At 42.1% G+C, this 22,777-nt stretch overlaps 1 protein-coding gene across 1 annotated transcript in view; it reads left to right on the forward strand.

The window, feature by feature from the left end:
- BAALC (brain and acute leukemia, cytoplasmic) overlaps positions 1–20,033 on the forward strand; it is a 126,466-nt gene extending 106,433 nt beyond the window's left edge. Inside the window, exons 2-3 of the mRNA XM_006830623.1 lie at positions 3,241–3,407; positions 19,923–20,033. Of these exons, the coding sequence (XP_006830686.1) occupies positions 3,241–3,407; positions 19,923–20,033 (278 nt within the window). The remainder of the gene's footprint in view (positions 1–3,240; positions 3,408–19,922) is intronic.
- Positions 20,034–22,777: the final 2,744 nt, after the last annotated feature.

Genomic DNA, 22,777 nt, shown 5'->3' on the forward strand with positions numbered 1-22,777 from the left:
CCTTTATTTATTGCCCAACTTTCATATGCATATGAGGTTACTGAAAATACCATGGCTTGGGTCAGGCAAACCTTAGTCCTCAAGCTGACATCTTTGCTTTTGAACATTTAAAGAGGTCTTGTGCAGCAGATTTGTCCAATACAATACATCATTTAATTTTTTGACTGCTGTTTCCATGAGCACTGATGGTTGAACTGAGCAAAATGAAGTCTTTGGCAACTTCAACCTTTTCTCCATTTATCATGATGTTGTTTATTGGTCCATTGGTGAGGATTTTTGTTTTCTTTACATTGAGGTGCAACCCATAGAGAAGGCTGTGGCCTTTGATCTTCATCAGTAAGTATTTTAAGTCTTCATCGCTTTCAGCAAGCAAGATTGTATCATCTGCACATTGCAGGCTATTAATGAGTCTTCCTCCAATCCTGATGCCACATTTTTCTTCATATAATTCAACTTCTCAAATTATTTGATCAGCATACAGGTTGAATAAGTATGGTGAAAGAATATAATCCTGATGCACACCTTTTCTAATTTTAAACCATTCTGAGTTCCCTTGTTCTGTTCAAACAACTGCCTCTTGGTCTATGTACAGGTTCCTCATGAGCACAATTATTTCACCATGATCTGTCTAGGTGCTCTTGTGTTTGTGTATATGTTTGTATGTGTTCGGTGGCTATTTGGTGGACTATTTCAATGAACTACGAAATGAACAATGAACTAGGAAATAGAACGGAAGCACTAAACATGATATTAGGAAAATAACTGAGTTGTCCCATAAAACAATGACCCAAAATCTCCAAAACCAAATCCTATAAAGTTTTTCCTATCCTGTTTTCAATGAATTCATTTATTTCTTTGTGCTTTCTTCCAGGGTTTCTAGCTCGCTAAATTGTTTTTTTATATCAGCTTCTCCATTAAGGTTGTTTTTTGATTGTTTCTTTTCCTTGCAACAGTTAAGATTACTTTGTCAAATATGTCTAGTTGATCTTATTTTTTGTTCTCATTTTATGGCTTTATTATCATCCCTCATTTTCCTGAGTAGACTAATTATACTCATTTAAACTTTTTTCCTGAACATCACATTAACTCCCATTTCTTTTGGTGACCGGTGCTTCATTTGTAGAGTTTGTTCTTTCTCTCATAGTGCTGGCCTTCATCAAATGTTCTCATTTGTTTTTCCTTACTGCTCATTTTTGTAACTGACATTTCCTGTTAAATCTATATCTGTTTGAGAAGTCTGTTTGGAGGGCAGCAATGGGAACAACTCTTGTCCTAACTCTTGGCACTGTTTTCAGAAAGCCTGTCTTCTTGACATGAGTCTTCTCTGTTACCAGATGTCACCAGCCCTTGAGAGCACTGTGCATCTCTCTGAGCTGAACCCCTCGCAGACTCTTCCATCATTTCTGTCTGGCCTCAGCTGGGGGAAGAATTAGAATGATCAACCTACTTGGATACTCCTGGCCTTCCTGGGGGCTGGTACAGGAGTTCTGCCTGCTTCTAGAAATCCTCTTGGTCTTGTCCTCAAACTTCATGAACTATTTAAAATTCAGATACACTTCTCAAGGGTTTCCTTCTATTGTTTATCAATGAGGAATGGGAAACAATTATAATGTTTATTTATTTAAACTCCTTTCTATCTTACCTTGGTACTTGTTATAGGAGAGGTACATGCGCAGTTCAGTATGTTGAGATGTAATTCCACAAAGTTATCTGTGTAACTTGTAAAGCAGTCATGCCACTTGTAGGAATTTATCCTAAGGAAGTAACCATTAATAATAAAACCTTAGCAATAAGAAATTTCATCACAGTGACATGTATTATAATGAAAAAGTAGGAAAAATATGCTATTACAGGCAATTAGTCCAACTCAATGGCAGAAAATGTTTAAAAAATAATATGGTGGACTAAAACTACTCTAAAAAATAAAATCTATTTTAAAAGTAAGTAACATTCTTTCTAACTTACTGAGTGAAAGTTTTCAAATGAATTTTTAGGAAAAAAATCAGCATCAGACTAAGAAAAAATAATGATTGCATATTTAGTGGTGTGAAAATATGTCACCTATATGTTGTTGGGAATCGTGGTAGGATAATCACTGGACTGCTAACTGACAGGTCAGTGATTCCAACCCACCAGCTGCTTCTCAGAAACCCTCTATAGCAGGGGTTGTTGTTGTTGTTGTGTGCTGTGGAGTCAGTTCCAACTCATAGCGACCCTGTACAGGGTTTCCAAGGCTGTAAATCTTTATGGGAACAGAAAGATTCATCTTTCTCCCATGGAACAGCTGGTAGTTTCAAACTGCTGACCTTGAGGTTCGCAGCCCGATTTGTAACCTACGCTACCAGAGCTCCTTACAGCAGGGGTAGGGAACCTTTTTTTCTGTCAAAATTTATAATGTCATTTATGGGTCATACAAAATTATCAACTTAAAAATTAGCCTACTGTATTTGGTCAAACATTTAATTAACTCACCTCTAATGTGATGATTTACACCCTCGGAAACCCTGTACAGGGTCGCTATGGGTCGGAACCGACTCGACGGCACTTAACAACAACAACAATGTGATGGAGCTCTGGTAGCATAGTGGTTACGAGTTGGGCTGCTAACCTCAAGGTCAGCAGTTTGATACTACCAGCAGCTCCGTGGGAGAAAGATGAGGCTTTCTGCTCCCGTAAAGATTTACAGTCTCGAAAACCCTGTACAGGGTCACTATAGGGTGGAACCGACTTGACGGCATTTAACAACAACAACAACAACAATGTGATGGGGTCCTGGTATAGTGCTGTGGGTTAATGCGCTGTACTGCAAAGTCAGTTTGAACCACAAGGACTATGGTTCAAGCTCACCAACCACTCCTCAGAAACCCTATACAGGGTCACTATGGGTTGGAACCGACTCATTGCACTTAACATCAACAGCAACATGATGGCTGCCTTGTCAGGGCCAGACGTTCCCCACTCCTGCCCTACAGGGTCACTATGAGTTAGACCCAACTTAACAGCACATACCAACAACAACAATATGTTCCTGAGTACAAATTTCAGGCTACAACTTATTTTTAAATCTTATTTTTATAAATAAAAATCACCTGTTTTTATTTTTAAATGGTAGCTAGTTCTGCATGGTGAGATTTCCAGAGACTTCTATTTTTGTATCTTTTTTTCTCTACAATCTTGGGAATTGTTTACAGCAACTACCTTATGCAAGGCTCTAGTGTCATCCTCCTCTTACCTTCCTAGGTGTGCTAGAAGATGGACTGTCCTCCAATGGTGTCCCCCGGTCTTCAGTCCCAAGTGGAACATCCAACCCAGAGAAGAAGATGAGCTGTGGAACCCAGTGCCCCAATCCTCAGAGTCTCAACTCAGCCCCTCTAACCCAGAAACAGAATGGCCTTCACACTTCTGAGGTAGGATCACAACCACAGACAGATCCAACTTGGGTTTGGAGAAAGGGGTGGAGCTTGGTCAGGGCCGAGTCACGCTGAGGCTGTGTCCTGGAAAGGAGCAGCAATGGGTCACCTTGGCAACTGAATTTCTCCACCCTTCCCAGGTCAGATTTGTTGCAAACAAAATACCCAGATCCTGTGCATGCCTTGAGAGTGGTTTTGTTGTTGTCATTCATGGCCATCTCTCAGGGCAGTCTGGGCACCACAGAACTGTACTTACTCACTAGGTGATTGCATTGGTGTGGAGCTGACATATGCCCCCTGGCCTTCTCCCCTTGCTTGTGCCCCCATCCTTTGAGCCAAGAGGGACCATGGTAGTGAGCAGTTAGCTTTGCTTGGAGGATGACAGGATTCAGGTACTTGCTCCTCTGCCTCACTTCCTGTCCCCACCATGCATCTCTTTAAAATAGTGTCTTGAAATTTACAAAGTACTTCTAGAATGACTGGCTCACAGAACCCTTTTAAGAGCACTGTGGAGTAAGCATCGCTTCATTTTATAGACAGGGATACTGAGATTCATTTGGTTGTGTGACACGAATAAAGCCATATGTATGCTAGAGACAGGGCTCTGCATTGGTGCAAGCTATGTCACAGGGGAGTGTAACCACACACACACCTGACAAGCACCGCCCCACAGGGAAGATGGTGCACATAGATAAGCAAACTGTGCAGCTTTTCTTTTCATAACTCAATACACAATGTCTATGTGGCAACTATTTCTAAGGCAAGCTCGAGGAACACAGAATTGCAGCTTAAAATACTCCAATAACTGCTGAAGTGCATCAGTGGTACCTTCCCAGCCTCCACATGCCCTCAGTCCTTTGAATGTCACGGCAAAGGTTTTCCATTTATAAGGAAACCTTGTTAAATGATTCATTCATTTGTATATTTGTTCAAAAATTATTCACTGACTATCCATTAATAAAATTTTGGATGTAGGGGTTGGATTACAGTGGAAAAAAATAGCAGTTTCCTCTTCCCCTTTTGGCAGAGATGAGTGAGTGCCTCCTTTGCCACCTCACTTTCTTGAAAGATTTCAATTTTTATTCCATCAATTCCTGGTGCCTTGTTCTTTGTCAATTCCTTCAGTGTACCTTGGATTTCCTCCTTCAATATCACTGGCTCTTGATCATATGCTACCTCTTGAAACGGTTGAACATTAACCATTTCCTTTTGGTACAGTGACTCTATATGTTCGTTCCATCTTATCTTGATGCCCTCTGCATCATTCAATAATTTGCCCAGAGAATCTTTCAATACCGAAAGTCCAGGCTTGAATTTTTTCTCCAGTTCTCCCAGCTTGAAAAATGCTGAGCATGTTCTTCCTTTTTGGTTTTCTGATTCTAGATCTTTGCACATTTGGCTGTAATATTTGGCTTTATCTTCTCAAGCTGATCTTTGAAATTTCCTATTCAGCAAGAAATTTGGAAGACAACTATCTGGCTGACTGATTGGAACAGATCCACACTCATGCCCATTCTAAAGAGAGGTGACCCAACGGAATGCGGAAATCATCAATCTCTTTGATATCCCATGCGAGTAAAGTTTTACTAAAGGTAATACAGAAACGGCTACAATTATACATTAACAGAGAACTTCCAGAGGTTCAAGCTGGATTCAGAAGAGGCCATGGAACAAGGCATATCATTGCTGATGTCTGATGGATCTTGGCTGAAAGCAGAGAATATCAGAAAGATGTTTACCAGTGCTTTATTGACTATGCAAAGACTTTTGATTGTGTGGATCATGACAAGCTATGGACAACATTGAGAAGTATGAATATTCTGGAACACTTAATTGTGCTCATGAGGAATCTGTACCTGGACCAAGAGGTAGTTGTTCGAACAGAACATGGGAACACTGAGTGTTTTAAAATTAAGAAAGGTGTGCAACAAGGTTGTGTTCTTTCACCATACTTATTCAACCTGTATGAGGAGCAAATAATCGAGAAACTGGGTTCTATGAAGAAAAACATGGCATCAGGATTGGGGGAAGACTCATTAACAACCTGCGATATGCAGATGATTACAACCTTTCTTTCTGAAAGTGAAGAGGACTTAAAAATATTTACTGATGAAGATCAACAAGCACAGCCTTTGGTATGGATCACATCTCGATGTAAAGAAAACAAACAACATTCTTATCAATGGAGAAAAGATTGAAGTTGTCAAGGACTTCATTCTTCTTGGATCAACTATCAACACTCATGGAAGCAGCAGTCAAGACATCAAACAACGTATTGCATTAGGCAAATCTGCTGCACAAGACCTTTTTAAAGTGTTGAATAGCAAAGATGTCAGCTTGAGGACTAAGGTGTACCTGACCCAAGCCATGGTATTTTCCATAACCTCATATACATACGAAATCTGGACAGTGAATAAGGAAGACCATAGAAGAATTGATGCTTTTGAGTTAAGGTGTTGGAGGAGAATATTGAAAACGCTATGGGCTGCCAAAAGAACCAATAGATCCGTTTTGGAAGAAGTGCAGCCAGAGTGCTCCTTGGAGGCCAAGATGGCCAAACTTTATCTCTCATACTTCGGACATATTGTCAGGAGGGACCAGTCGCTGAAGAAGGACATTATGTTTGGTAAGGTGGAGGGTCAGAGAAAAAGAGGAAGACCCCCAACGAGATGGATTGGCCAAGTGGCAGCATCGATGGACTCAAGCATGGCAACAGTAGTGAGGTTGGCCCAGGATCGGGCAGTGTTTCGTTCTGCTGTGCATAAGGTCGCTATGAGTCGGTACCAACTCGATGGCACCTAACAACAGCAACTTCTCCTTCTGAATTCAGAGCTACTAAGTTTTGTCATTTTCAAATATTTATATTTGTCAGATACTGTTATAGTACAGAAGATCCAGCAATGAGTAAAATGAGCAGTGTCTGTGCCTTTATGAGCTTCTGTTCTAGCACAAAGACAGCCAACAAAGAAGCCCTTAAGTAATGATATAATTTATATGTAGCAGCACAAAGATTAAGTGTTTGTTTGTTAATTGAAAAGATGGCTGCTTGAACACACCAGTGGCTCTGTGGGAGAAAGCCCCGACAATCTTCTCCCCTAAAAGTTGCAGCCTAGAAAACCCTATGAGCCAGTTCTACTCAGTCACATGGAGTCACTGCATCAGCATCAACTTGATATCACCTAACAATAGGGACAGTCATCTGCATGGGTCAGTGAAGACAAGCTTTGAGCAAGGACCTGACTCAGTCACAGGGAGTGACTGAGCTATGTAGATAGCTGGGGAAGAGCTTTCAAGAGAAAGGCTATAGAAAAGTTTGAGGCACAATAAGGAAGCGGGTGTGGGTGGCCAGGAAGAGAAGTAGGGGAGAGAGTGGAGAACAGACCACAGGGAAACATGCAGGTTAGTATGCGGAATTTGGCTTTAAAATATCAGCTTTATTCACATGTAATTTACATCCAATAGCATTCATTATTTTAAAGTACAATTTGATAAGTTTTGACGCAAACAACGGGGTTTCAAAAAGTTTGTGGGAAAAATTCCATTCTCTTTTCATTCCAGTTAACCATGAACTTTTTGAAACCCCCTCATGTATATAGTTGTGGGATCACTGAAAGTCACTCATAGGGTATAGCAAGTACTCTCTTTAGAGATGCCACCCCAGAGTTCACATTTCTTTCTGAAGGGTGTTGTTGGTGTGCCATGGAGTTGGTTCTGACTCATAGCAACCCTGTACAGGGTTTCTGAGGCTGTTAAGTCTTTACGGGAGCAGAAAGCCTCATCTTTCTCCTGCGAAACAGCTGGTAGTTTCGAACTGCTGACTTTGCGGTTAGCAGCCCGATTCGTAACCACTATGCTACCAGAGCTCCTTTTCTGAAGGGTGAGGAAAGACTAATTAATGTTGCTAATAACAGTGAATGGCAACACATCATGTTCGGAACCCTTCTCCATCTTTCATCCCAACAAATGATATTTTCCTTGTTCCAATTTTGTCTGGCCTTTGCCTCATGCCTGCTGTTAATAAGTGTTAACTGACAAAAAGAATGTGGCAAAACTCATCTTTCACAAATTGGAACCGTCTGTCTCAGTGGCTTGCTGTTGCTTTTGCTCGATTGCACCGTGCTTTTCTCTAGTAAATTTGAGACCTTATCAACTCCACAGTGTCTGATAAATCATTGGCTTGTTCTCCTTCACTCAGCTCTCTCCCTGAGCTCAATAAACAACCCAAGAGGAAGCTATGTAGATGCTTGTCTTCTGCTAATTAATTGTTCAGTAACTCTGTGCTGCTTCCCAACATTCACTCTCACCTAACTATGCCATCTCCTTGGGCTTAGAACTTTTGTTTTTCCTTCCCAGAACTATTTCCTCAAGTATTCAGCTGTAAGAAGAAAACATACGTGTCTGGACTCCCAGGGAAACCTTCATGTCTTCAGAAACGACATATTTCCAAGTTGCTTTTCTTATTTTTGGCAAAGTGATTGAACTGTGCTAAAGAAATTAGCAATGTCTGGATTGATTCTCAGCTGAGGAATGGCTCCCACATCACCCCAGTTTCTGATTATTGTCAAGGCGCAGTGCAGTCTAGGAAAGGTGTGTGAGGCCTCACAGAGAAGATGACCAGACAGGGAAGCCCCCAAAAGAGAGACTAGACCCAGCCTAGAATGTCTCTTGGATAAAAGTTATATGAGATGCATGAGGGAAGAATTTGGGAAATAAATATAAATTTCTCCTAGAAAAGGAGTCCTGGTGTGCTGCGATAGCATAAACACTGGACTGCAAACCACAAGGTCGGCTGTTCAAATCTACCAGTTGCTCCTTAGAAACCCTACACAGGGCTTCTATGAGTTGGAACTGATTCGATGGCATAGAACAATTCCTAAAAAAACAAAAACAGGAGGGAGAGAGCAAAAGAAACCACTGAGGAAAACCAAAGAGAGAGAGACTGGTTAGAAGGGCACTTTGGTACACTCGCTAGCCCAAGTCTGGGGAGAAGGAAGGGATTTAATACAGGGTGTGTGTATGTGTGTGTGACTGATACTTTATATACATGGAGACTTGCTAGAATCTCTGTTCACCTAAGAGGCTGCAAAAACCTCCCACAGGGTAGATAGAGACCTCAATATTCTTCATAGGTTTCCCTTGTCCCATGAGCCTACTTCACAGTTATGCACCCAGCAGCGGGTACTTAGTGTGGTCCTTGGGTAGTGCAAATTGTTGACACAGGCAAATGGTTAAGCTGCTAACTTAAAGGTCGGAGGTTTGAGTTCACCCAGAGGCACTTTGGAAATAAACATTACTGAAAAAAATCAGCCACTGAAAACCCTGTGGAACACAGTTCTACTCTGACACACATGGGGTCGCCTTGAGTGTACAACTAGAAAAAACTTGTTTTGTTAAGTGCCATTGAGTTGGTTCCAACTTATAGTGACCCTGTATAGGGTTTCCGAGGAGTGGCTGTGCTCCTTGGAAAGCCTATGTTATTGTTAAGAGCCATCGAGTCAGTTCTGACCCATAGCAACCCATTCTGAGGCTGCAAATCTTTACGGGAGCAGAACGCCTAATCTTTCTCCCGCGGAGCAGCTGGTAGTTTCGAACTGCTGACCTTGCAGTTCGCAGCCCGATTCGCTACAGGGTCTCTATGAGTTGCACTGACTTCGGACACTTAACAACAACAACCTGATAGATAAAATTCCCTAGGCTGAGCCAGCTTTAGTGTCATGCATGAGACTGTGGTCTGCATAGGATTTGCTGTAGCCTTGGGGAATTCTTGAGAGTTGATCTGACTCCTTCCTTCCTCAGATACAACCTTGGTGGAGTTGCTAAGATCAAATCTTCCTTGACTGATTTAGTACTGATGTCATAAACCAATAAGAGGGTTAAAGGTGGGGTGTTGTTGTTGATGATGTTACGTGACATCATAACAAACTTGTATAGGGCTTCCGAGGAGCTGCTGGTGGGTTTGAACCACTGACCATACAGCTAGCAGTCCAGTCTTATCCTATAGTGTCACACCAGGACACACCAGTCTTATCTGCACCACTACCCTGATCCAATTTACAGGTGTTTCCTAAGGGTGTGGCCTGCAACACCTTTTATCTTACAAGAGATAAAAGGAGGGAGACTTAAGCAGATTGGAGATATTGTTGTTGGTGTTGTTATGTGCTGTGGGGTCAGTTCTGACTCATAGAGACCCTGTACAGGGTTTCCGAGAAGAGTCCTGGTGTGGCGCTGTGGGTTAATGCGCTAGAATGCAAAGTCAGTTTGGACTGCAAGGTTGGTGGTTCAAGCTCACCAGTCACTCCTTGGAAACCCTCTAGAGGGTTGCTGTGGGTCAGAACCAACTCGACGGCACTTAACAACAACAACAAATCTTTACGGGCGCAGAAAGCCTCATCTTTCTCCCACGGAACAGCTGGTAGTTTCAAACTGCTGACCGTGAGATTAGCAGCCCGATGCATAAGTGGAGCATGTCCTTTGGACCTAGAGTCCCTTCACTTTGAAGCTCCTAGGTCCAGAGGAAGATTGATGCCAAGAACTGCTGGGCCTACAGGTACTGAAAGGAGACAAGGACCTTTGTCCAGAGCCAGGGCTCTGAACTTGGACTTAGAGCATCACAAAGTGTGAAAGAACAAATATCTGGTTCTTAAAGTCATCCTTCCACTTGTGGCATTTCTATCATAACAGCACTAGAGAACGAAGACAATCTCCCTTACATGAAATATCTAGAGTAGGCAAATGTGTAGAGACAAAAGTTAATTCATAGTGATCAAGGACTGGGGAAAAGGAAGGGATGGGAGGTGTTGCTGAACTAGTACTGAGTTTCTGTTTGGGGTGGTGTAAACTTTAGGAACTAGATAGTAGGGATGGCAGCACCACATGGTGAGTGTGATTAAGGTCACTGAACTGTACACTAAAACATGGTTACAATGGCAAAATTAAAAATGCTTTATCACAATTTACCAAAAACAGGAAAAGAATACAGGAGAGAGAATAATATGCATTAGGCAAATCTGCACAAGGCCTATTTAAAGTGTTCAAGAGCAAAATATCCACTTGAGAACTCAAGTGCACCTAACCCAAGCCATGGTATTTTTAATAGCCTTATATGCATGTGAGAGTTAGACAATGAATAAGGAAGACCATAAAAGAATTGATGCATTGGAGTTATGCTCCTGGGGAAAAATATTGAAAGTACCACATGGACTGCCAGAAGAACAAACAAATCTGTTTTGGAAGAAGTACAGCTAGAATGCTCCTTAGAAACCAGAATGATGAGACTTTATCTTTCATACTTCAGGCATATTCTCAGGAGGGACCAGTCCCTGGAGTTGGACATTTTTCTTTGTAAAGTGGAGAGTTGGAGAAAAGGAGGAAGATTCCTAACAAGATAGATTGGCACAGTGGCAGCAACGATGGGCTCAGATATAACAATTGTGAGACTGGCGCAGGACTAGCCAATGCTGCGTTCTGTTGTGTGTAGGGATGCTATGAGTCAGAACTGACTGATGGCACCTAACAACACACTTGAATAGGGAGCTCTGTGGCACAATAGTTAAGTTCTTGACTGTATGAAAGGTTGCTGATTTGAACCCGCCAGCTTGTTCACTCCTAGGAGAAAGACGTGGTCATCTGTTTCAATAAAGATTTACAACCTTGGGAATGCTGTGGGACAGTTCTACTCTGTCCTTTCGGGTTGCTATAAGTTAAAATCAACTCAATGGTAATGGTTTTGTATTGGACTTATGCTTGACTATGTTTAGGAAAGCCCTGCAGTTTTCCACAAGAGATTATTGACCATGGTTATCACTGTGGATGAGAGTCCGGGTGTGGCGCTGTGAGTTAATGCTCTCGACTGCAAAGTTGTTTGAATTGTAAGGTCGGCAGTTCAAGCTCATCAGTTGCTTCTAGAAACCCTATACAGGGTTGCTATGGGTCAGAACTGACTCAACAGCACTTAACAACAACAACAACCATCACTAGGGATAGGACTAGAGGGCAAAGTATGAGAACAAATGTTAATTTTCACTTTGAATCTCTCTTCACCAAGATTGTGTTAGCTTTATAATAAAAAAAAAATATATGAGTTCTACAGGAAAATTGGTGTCTGATAGGCCATAATCTCAGTAAGCTTTGCTTTTCTTCATTGTCTGTAAAGAACTCTGAAAAGTTTCATGTTAGGGATTTCTGAAGTCAAAGTAAAGCTAAAAACATGTCTATTTCCATTTGGGGGTAGTGGGAAAGGCTGAGTAGATTTAGCTTTACTCCCGAGTACAGACCTCCATGGGACAGTGCGGCCCTCCTATTTCCACAGGCAGTGAGCAGGATTGTTGCCTCCTGAACCCCAAGAGAAACAAGATCATCTAGGGTTGAGTCTGTTGTTGTTGTTGTTAAGTGCCGTCAAGTTGGTTCCAACCCATACTGACTCTATATAAGGTTTCCAAGGAGCAACTGGTGAGCTTGAACCGCCAACCTTGTGGTTCAAACCAACTTTGGAATTCAGCGCATTAGCCCACAGTGAAGAGTTATTATTGCAGCCCATCTGGTTAGCCTTGGGAAACAGTGGCCAGCGAATTACTTTGAATTAAAAGGTAACATCAAGAAGATTAAAATCTATGATTCAGAGGGTACAAAATCTGCAGAAATTAAAATGAGATGGGAAGAATAAAAAAGATGTCAAAAAAAAAAGCTGAAAAAAAAAGAGGTGGCCTATTAACAAGTCTCAGTGGTGATAAAACTCACAAAACAAGAATTTTACAGGTGGAGGAAAGATTGAATTAGCAGACAACCACAGAACATAAAGGTGCCAAATACACTTCTCTCATCACTGAATTGGGAACCCAAAGATTTTTTGTTTTTAATTATAATTGTATTATAGACACTTCTTTTCCTGTCATTGAAAAGAGGGGTAAGGAGGTGTCAAGTAAAAAGATTTGATTGGCTGAAAATGTGACCGAGGGAAAGTTTCTGGATCATTTGAAGTGTCATAGGCCTGTGCTTGAGGATCAAATGGTGTAGCCGTTCTTTGTACCTACAGCTCTTTTGTCACAGGAGGGCAAAGCAACTGACTTCTTGGACCTTTTAGAGAAAATCTCTTCCATTGTAATTGTGTTGCAGTGGGTTTTATTTATGTGGCCTTTCTGAACCTGGGTTGGCCAAACCAAAGCAAACTAAGCCCACTGCCACCGAGTCAATTCCAACTCACATCAACCCTAGAGGATGGAGTAGAACTGTTCTGTAGAGTTTCTGATAGTCTAAGGCTTTCTGGAAGTATGCGACCTCTTCTTTCTCCCACAGAGCAGCTGGTGGGTTGGAGCCTCCAGTCTTGTTAGCATCCCAATGCTTAGCCTACAGTACCACTAGGACACAATCTACCAAAGGATTGGTTTACAAGCCGCAAAAGTGGTTTACGAGAATTAGTTGGTTTGCTATCCACAAAGGTGGTCTTGTAAGAATTGGTCTGTTTGTTGCCCACATAAGTGGCTTTCAAAGATAGTTCAGCTTTCTAGCTGCCTGAGTGACTTGCATTCAACCCTACAAGACTGGTTGGTTTACAAAAACAGTGCCTTGAAATTGACAAGGAGTTTTCCTAGATAAATAGTCTCAGATAATGAGAGACTAGAGAGGGGCATGTTATTTGGATCTAGGGTCCCTGCACTGAGAACCTTTGTAACGTAAAAATGCCACAAAGTTGGTGGTTCAAACCCACCAGCTGCTCCTTGGAAACCCTATACCCAATGTCACAATAGCAACAATATGGGCCAAGGGCTGTAACACTAACTGGTAACACTCAAGACTGAGAGTCTGAAGACTGAGAGTACAGTGGCAGAGAGGCCCATAGGGGACCCAATGGCTGAGAGAGAGGTCAGGCCACCAGTGGTGGGTCAGTCAGTTCAGCACCACCTTTTCTTCCCAGACGGACTCACCCACCACCAGTGGCCTGACCTCTCTCTTGGCCATTGGGTCCCTTATGGGCCACTCTGCCACTGTTCTCCCATAGCAATGTCTGTCCTGAGGAGGTCTGTCTCGAGGGTTCTCAGAGGAGGCCTGTCTCCAGTGGGCTGAAAAGAGGTCTGTTCTGAAGGACTGAGAGGAGGCCTGAGGATTGAGAGGAAGTCTCTCCTCAGGGGCCTGACAGGAGGCCTGTGTCAAGGCGTCCCTGAAAGAAGGCCTGTCCGAAGAGCTGAGAGGTTGCCTATAGAGGCTTGTCATACACTGCACAAGTGTTACCTGTAGAAGTTTTTTTTGTTTTGTTTTGTTTTAACCACAAGTATTTATTGATGGATCGAATAATACAGTTTCAATGGAACAATAAGGCACAACTGTGGAATTAAAATATAATTTGCTATACAGCCAAAGTGGGTAGTGGGGGGAACCATAATCTTAAGAATTTTAAATATGCAAGTCAAGGAACCTCTAAAGTACCCCTCTAACAGATCAGCATCAAACAAGTCTTCCCTTTTACACAATTCCTATATTACATCATTTGATCACAAAGTCAGACTGTTACTTCATAAAGAATTTGTCATTCATTTATACTTGAGCCATCCAACCTGGCCACCCCTCTGCTCCCTATCTTTGCTTTGAGAGCTGTTGTAATGCTGACCTAAACCTGGTTAAGAGTTGAACTAGTAAGCACAGGAGGTCAGGCACAACCAAAAACAGAATGAACACAGCCAGAGCACACCTGACCTGAGCTGATGACGTACTGCTGAGTTGGCACTTGCTCCATGATGTGCCCCCCCACCCCCAATGACACAGAAATGGAGGTGAGTAATTCAGAAGGGTGACATGTAATTCTAAAAACCCACTTTTAGAAAGAAGAGGGCTCCTTTCTTATGGTGCTAAGTAGGGTACTTGAAGGGGAGGGGTAAGTGGAAGGGATCTATACCTGTTGTCTACTATTTGCTTTTATAAGTAATCTGTTCTTGTTGTTTACAGTTTAATTTCTATAAATAATAACAACTTTCAGTTGCCAACATTTTGCAAAGTGTCTGTCCGTATGACCCAATCGGATTGGACAGTAGTCTTATGATTGCTTGGGATTTAAATGTATAAACTGCATGTATATGTATTCATACACGTGTACATATACCGGCACTTGTTTAATGTTTCCCTTTCTCATCTACTTTCTCTCATTTGAGCTTGAAATTCCAGGTTTCTAAGTTGTAAGTCCTGAGTCCTGGTGTGTCTCTGCAGGATAAATACTGGACTTATCCTACAGTAAGGATGGCTGTTCAAAACAAATCAACTGCTTCTTGGAAACCCTATACTGGGTCGCTATAAGTCAGAACTGACTCAGTGGCACTTAACAACAACAAATTGTAATGGAGTATAGCAACCACTGACCCCCTGAACATCTGTGCTCCTATGAAGGGGGGAAATCATTTGATAGCTCAGATTTGAAAGTCTCTCTTCCATAAATTCCAACTGTTACCTTGTCCAGGTTAATAAATCATTTGCCGTCCAGTCAGCCCTGACCTATGGTGACCCCATGTGTGTCAGAACTGTGCTCCATAGGGTTTTAAAGGACTGATCTTTTTTCAGTAGATTGCTAGGCTTTTCCTCCAAGGAACCTCTGGGGGGACTCAAACCTTCAAACGGCTGACAGTCAAGTACATGAACCATTTGCACCATCCAAAGACTGCCCAAGTTGATATAGTGTAATTTTTTGAAAAGGAATTTCTTTAGTGTTTGGAACCTTATGCATCTGTCACTTGAATCCAGGATTCCAGTTTGTCCTTTATCTAAATACATACCTAATAGAATTATTATTATTGTTGTTATTTAGAAACAGTAGTTGCCATTGTCATAATTTAGTAGCATATGAAGATTTTCAATTAGAATTTGGTATGTTTGATTGACATCATCATTTTGCACACAAAAATGATGACAATAGTTGTAATTAGGGTGAGTCACTTCCCTGGTGTGCCAGGGCCTAGGGAGGCTCCTTGGACATGGAATTTTTAGTCTTAAAATGGGACCATTCAAGGCAAAGCAACAAAAGTTGGTCCTCTAATTAATGCAAACTGACATACTTAATCCTTAAAAAAAAAACTCTAAGGAGTAGTGATTACTTCTCCATTTTTCAGGTAAGGGGACTGAAACTCAGGCTAAAACATGTCTTGTGACAATGCATTAGTAGCAGCACCTTGTGCCAAATCCAGGTCTGTCTGGTTCCCAACGTCAGTGCTCTGAACATCTCCATTGTGTAGGCTTATGGCAGACTGACTTCAGAGGTCACCCACGGGCATTGACATTAAAACCATATACATTCTGTGACTACTCTATAAAGGACTATTTAGTAGTCTTTGACATTTAAGCAGCCTTGGAAATTAAGAATCATTAAAGCACCTGAATTTTTGCTGAGATTTTAAAGCTAGAAATGCAGATTGAAACGTGTTGTTTTTGTTAAGTGCCATCGAGTTGATTCCAACTCATAGCAACCTTGCAGAGAGTTTCGGAGTCTATAAATCTTTGTTGTTGTGAAGTGCTGTTGAGTCGGTTCTGACCCATAGCGACCCTGTATAGGGTTTCCTAGGAGCAGCTGGTGAGCTTGAACTGCCAACTTTGCAGTTCAAACAGCTTTGCAGTCTGGCGCATTCACCCACAGCACCACACCAAGAACAGAAAACCTAATCTTTCTCCTATGGAAACATGAAGCACAGCATGTTCTGTGTAACCTTTAACAATAACTGTAAAGTTATTGTAAACAATAACTGTAAAGAAAATCAAGTATGCAGTCCAGAACGTTTCTATTTCCATTCTGCAAAACTCTCTGACTCCCTACCAATTTTAGGGCTTGGTTCACTTCAAATCAGGCCTCTGTGTTGATTCTGTTCTAGGTGATAACTACTGAAATGGAAGTCAGATGGGATTGGCCTCAGAATCTCCACACATTTCATTAGGAAACAGAATGGGTCCCTACTATTTTTCCACAAAGCTTTTTTCCAGATTAGCGTGTGAGCCAGTCCAAAGTGAAGTGGGAGGATGAAGTAACTACTGTTGGGAGGAATGCTTGAAAGATCACAGGACTGATACCCAGAGGTGTCTACTTTGAAGGCTATAGGACTTTATAAGTTTTCTGCTTTTAGGGAAAATAAACCCACAAAAAAACCCACTGCTAGCCCTGGAGCAAGTTCAGGTTCAGAAGAGCTGAGATTGAACTCCAAATAGTATGGACTACTGGATATTAGAAAAGGAGCCTGTGAGATACAAATGGTTGTATAGTCGACTGCTTACTGAAAGGCTGGCAGATCAGAGCTATCCAGCATCTCCATGGGAGAAAGACCTGTCCATCTGCCTCCCTCATGACTACAGTTTCACTCTAACACGTGGGACCCTACGAGTCAAAATGAACTCCACAGCACCGAATAACACAGCAACTGGTTGTTAAAGCAAGGGTACATTTTTTTTTTTTTTTTTGGCAACTTTGTTTGCTCATTCATCAGTTTATTCCACCAAAGTTAAACTGAGGACCTACTGTGTCTCAGAACAGTGCTCAGCACTGGAAACATGAAGAGGGAAATCAGTGGGAAAGGCCAAATGGACACGTAGTCAAAATTATCCTTCTACATCTCCCAAAGAGTTTGCATGTGGTACTGTAGGGTAAGCACTGGACTGTTAATCTCAAGGTCAGTGGTTCGAACCCACCAGCTGCACCTCAGAAACCCTGTATACGGTCGCTATGAGTCAGAACCAACTCCACAGCACTTTATAGCAGCAGCAACAACATCCTCCCAATTGGCTGTAAAATATTGTCTCATGTTAGGGTCCCTGGAAGCAGTCCTTTTGCCATCCGGTGATTGATGAAAGACCGCTCTAAGGAGAAAACTTCAAGGTGATGAGGGAAGCAAGACAGGATAGGGGACCAAGTTCAGCAAATGTATCAGCTCATCTGAACAGTCACAGTGTAGCCTCAACCTGATTCCCCAGGGTGGCATCATAGATTTGAACTCCCGTGACACAGAAGGATCAGCCTTTTGTAGCCTGACAGTCAGTCATTGACTGTAGATCACCTCTAAGGGTAGGGTGTAACCTCCTTGGTATTTCCAGGGTAGGGGCATTCAATCAGATGAAAGCAAATCTCAGAAGAAAGACGCTGCTGTGAGTGGTTAGCAACTAACAGTTTCCACAGTCTGAGACTAGAGGCACTGGTTAAGTAAGGTAATGTGGAGAAGGGGCATCACCAGAAGTTAGTACAAGAAGCCTACATATCGGTTATCAATACATACCCTCTGCCATCAAGTCAATTCCAACTCATAACGACAGAGGAGAATGTCTCCTTAGGTTCTCCAAGACTGTAAATCTTTACAGTAGATCTTTCTTTCTTGGAGATGCTGGTGTGTTTTAGCTGCCTAATCACTAATTCACAGCACCACTAGGGTTCCTTTTGTTAATACATACAACAGAACAATTAAATTTTTCTCCAGGGGTACAACAGACCACCATTTCTTTGTATGCACTACAGTTTCTTTGAATGCACTACAGATGAAGTGGTTGGCTTGTGTTCAGAGGACCAAGTTATGAGAAAAATATACATGTGTCCACACTAGACTCACAGCTCACTCTATGAGAGATGCTCCCACAGAACCCGAGACTGTGTTTTCCAGGAAGCTGGCAATGAGATGTCACTATACAGGAAGTGACCTTGTTGTCAACACCTGTGCAAGGGAGAGATGGAAGCAAGAGTGGACTGAGAAATTGAGCCTGCCATCAGCCCACTTCACTACATGGGGATCTCTGGAACTAATATGGCCAATCAGAGGTACCCTACTTTAGGCCAGAATTGTTGTTGTTGTTAAGTGCTGTCGATTTGATTCCGACCCATAGCAACCCTGTATAACGTTTCCAAGGACAAACTGGTGAGCTTGAACCACCAACTTTGCAGTTCAAATGACTTTGCAGTCTGAAGTATCAGCCCACAGAACTACACCATGACTCCAGGCTTTTATACTTCTGGTCACCCTGGCAAAGATGGGACCTTGAATAAGGTGATTCTCAGCAGCTGAGGCCACCTCTGAAGGAATTGATAATCGGAGGTTATCTGTGGACTATTCCCAGTAGCTGGGCAGCAGATCCTTCCTGAAATGGGGTCTGGGTAGCACATTTCTGACACCAATCACTGAAGACGCTGACTCAAAGCCCACCTCATTCTCCTTATAGAACATGTGATCATTGAGTGGGATGGACTAAGAGTTGGCCCCACTGGTTCATTTTGTCTCTTTGGTGGGGATGAGGATGGAACACTGGGCACATAGAGTTAATGCTTTAGTATTTAGTATTCTTTTTTTTTTTTATGTTTTTATTGTGAGTTATGTGATAGTTTACATGGGAGAAAACCAGCTTTACATTCATCCTATCATATATTAATATATTGTTTCATTGCAATGATTACAATCCCCTCCATGCATCATCAAACAACCAAAGGGTACACCCCGCAAGCCTGCCCCCAGCCATCAGCACACAGCCCCTCTCCCTCTCTGGCTCTAGAGTCCCCAGTCACTCCATCTCTCCACATCATCGTCTCTGCCTCCATCTCTGGCATCAGTGCTTCTCTGGGTAGGGTCCCACACTCTGCTTTTCTCCCTTGTAGTATTAATTCTGGACTTTTATCATAGTTTTATCTTCACTTTGAAGTCTATAGTCTATCCTACATTTTGGTTCTTATACTTACTAACCCCTCCCCCCCTTATTTCTGTATAGTGAAGGCATTGTACTAAGTAGGATGTCATGGTGGTGCAGATCCACCCAGAGACATCTCAGAAGACAGGCCCAGCAATTGTCTTCTAAAAGGTCACAGCCTTGAAAACCCTATGGAGCAGTGCCACTCTGCACACATGGGGTCAGCATGAGTCCGAATCAGCTCCACGGCAGCTAACAACAAAAACAACATTTTACTAAGTACCCTAAGTGCATATATCATTATTATAATAATCCTATGAGGAGGTGGTGTACTGTCAACTCAGGTCTGACTCATAGCCACGCTGTATAAGGTTTCAGAGACTGTAAATCTCTGGAGCACAAAACTTCATCTTTCTTCCTCAAAGTAGATTTGAACTGCTGACCTTGTTGTTAGCAGTCCAATACATAACCCACTATGCTACCAGGGCTCCTTAATCCTGTGAAGTATGTTCTGTTATTATTCACCATTTTACAGATGACGAAATTAAGGATTGGAGAGGTTAGAAAAACCTTGCCCATTGTGAAATTGTATAGCCAGTATTTGACCCAAAGTCTGCCTAACTCAAAGGTCACAACCCTTACCCACTACACTAAAACCAACTGTGCAACCCCGCATACCAACCCCCCCACCATTCATTCGACAGTGTTTCCTAAGCACAATAGTTTGCTATTACAGATTCAACAGAAACCAATCAAAAGGAACATGTGTCCTTGTGTGCCATTCTTTCAGCTTCTGTGTGTATGTGTTTGTAACAATCTCAAGAGATTAATGTAAATGTAGGAACATTGGATATTTTCTAATATCTCAATTTACTGTTTTAAACTTTTTACCAGGCTAAAAGAGATGCTAAACGGATGTCTGCAAAAGAAGTCACCATCAGTGTTACAAACAGCAACCGACAAATGGACAGAAGTCAAAGGATCACCAAGAACTGTGTCAACTAGCAGAGTGTTCTGATAGAAGGGGGACGTCTTTGGTGCCCCTCACTGTACTGGATCCCATCAAGGAACCTCAGAGAAGTGGATGACCCTTGCAGAGCATCTTACCTGCCTCAAACAGCTGCCTGTGCTGTTGAGACATTCTTAGCCTGCTATTTATCACATCGTTGTATTGGCACAGTACCTACACATGTTAATAAACTGCTAACATGCAGTTCAGTTCACTTGAGGCTGGAGGTAAAAGCAGAGAGCAAGCGAGAGCCACAAGCCAGTTTCTGAAACAGGAAAGTAAGAGGTGGGGCTTCCTTGGCTGAAAGATTCACAAGTCAGTTCTAAGCTCTCCTGAGCACAGTCCCGTAGACTGTTTCAGGCAAGCTTTTGCTTTGTTCTTCCTTTTTAAATACTACCATCACAAAACTTACTGTGTTTACTTACGTGTTGGCTTTCACCCAACTGTAAGCCCAGAGAGATGAGAAATCCAGAAACAAGAGCACTCCCTGTAATTCATGTTTCCCTAGCTCAGTATGAGATAAACTCTGCTCCAGTTTCACACAAACTCATTCCACCGATATGCCCGAGGTGTCTTTGGGAGGTCTCCAGGGACCTGTAAGGCAGCTAATCACACCCATTTGTCATCTGCCTCCTGTGCTGGCATCCACATCAGCCTGCTAACCTCAAGTTCAGTGCCGCTGTAGGTAGTACACCTGACCTAGGTAGGTCCTCATAGCTCAGCCTGACTTTGCATTTTTCAGAGTTTTCTCCAGTTTCTGTCGCTTGGGTTATTGAGTGTTTTCTCTCTCACTCAGGTCATTTTGCAATTTCGAATCAAAGATGACACAGCTTACAAGGGGGTTTGGCAGCACACATGGTTCTATTTGACCTCTCAGTACACATCCCAAAACTGTCATTTTGGTATTAAAAAAAAAGTTGATGTGCATCCATATTGGCATTAGGTTGATGTGCACTGAGTTAGAAATAAGGTAGCTGGTGCAGTAAAACAAAACAAAACAAAACAAAATCATGTTTTAGATAGGAGTAATTTTCTAGTATTCCTTTAAACACGTTCAGCAGGAACGATTTTTCTCCAGAGTAACGTAGCATGATGTTTAAAGGACTGTTAACATGCTTGGGATTGGGAAAGATAGAATTAAAATTGTACCAAACTATCCTAATAAACTGCACATTTAGCTGAACTAGGCAATCTGAAGGTGTATGTTTATGTAACATTGTCCAGAGAATTGATATGCCGTTGTTGTTATATGTGACCCTGCACAGGGTTTCCAAGGAGGGACTTGAGGATTTTAATCACCAACCTTATGGTTAGCTGTCCAGTGCTTATCCTACTGCACCATACCAGGACTCCAGAGAATTGATATAAGCAAGTTAAAATTCAGATACTCATCCTTGTTGTTGTTGTTGTTGTGTGCCATCGAGTGGATACCGACTCATAGTGACCCTATGCACAACAGAATGAAACACTACCTGGTTCTGGGCCAACCTCACAGTTGTTGTCACACTTGAGCCCATTGATGCTGCCACTTGGCCAATCCATCTCGCTGGGGGTCTTCCTCTTTTTCTCTGACCCTCTACCTTACCAAACATGGTATCCTTCTCTAGTGACTGGTCCCTTCTGGCAATATGTCCACAGTATGAGAGATGAAGTTTGGCCATTGTGGCCTCCAAGGAGCGCTCTGGGTGCACTTCTTCCAACACAGATCTGTTGGTTCTTTGGGCAGCACATGGCACTTTCAATATTCTCCTCCAACACCATAACTCAAAAGCATCAATTCTTCTATGGTCTTCCTTATTCACTGTCCAGCTTTTGCATGCATCTGATGGTACTCAGCCTGTTACCCTGGAACTCTTTGTTGTTATTCAGATACAAGTGGGTAATGTCAATACATTTATTCATTCATTCTTCAGTGGTACATTGTATATTTATTCATTCAACAGAAACACCAACACTGTTTCAGGCAGTGTACAGATGCTGAAGGATTTGGAGTCTGGCCAGTCATGATGATACTGTGAATCTTGGCACTGGACTTACTATGATACTGACTTCTTCCCTAAGGGATGGTGCATGTTATGAATTGCTCTGCAGTGAAGTTTCCTTTTGATATTTAGGGCCAGTGTGTGTCTTAGGCTCCAGATCTGGGTGTTCTCCTAATTATTATAACAAGTTTTTTCCTTGCACAAAACTAGTTTTCCCAAACTGCTATCATTTTCTGATTCTTTGAGAAAGGGCTTCTAGGGAACTTCATGTTCTGAAAATTAAAAAATAAAATGATCATTTAAAAAACCTATGACTCATATGTCCCACTGGCATTACTCAGCAAAAGCCTCCATCTGCCAAAAGGGTGCCTGCAATGATTGTGCATGTTCAAGGGCTCATTCTTGAGGGCAAGTATGTGTGCTTTTGTGTAAGGCTTCCTTCACAAGTCTCTGGGCTGTCAGTCATGGGATAAGCGTGCTTTCTCCTTACAATTTTATTTTTATATCATTTAACGGTTGCACATAGTTTGGAATTTATCAATCGAGCCAAGTGTCTTTATATACAAAGAGTTTTGCACTTCTGGGTAGAAAAGGAAATGAAGGTTCTGCTTCTCCCCAGAACCATCTGGATCGCACTAAGACAGTAACAAGAAGTCACACCATAATACTGAGAACTCATCTGGCAATGTTTTCTCACATGTGCATGATCCAGGAACCGATTCTAACTATCTTATTAGGATAAAGCTTTTCATTGCAAA

Source organism: Chrysochloris asiatica, unplaced genomic scaffold (genome assembly GCF_000296735.1).
Source record: "Chrysochloris asiatica unplaced genomic scaffold, ChrAsi1.0 scaffold00001, whole genome shotgun sequence".
NCBI lineage: Eukaryota > Metazoa > Chordata > Mammalia > Afrosoricida > Chrysochloridae > Chrysochloris > Chrysochloris asiatica.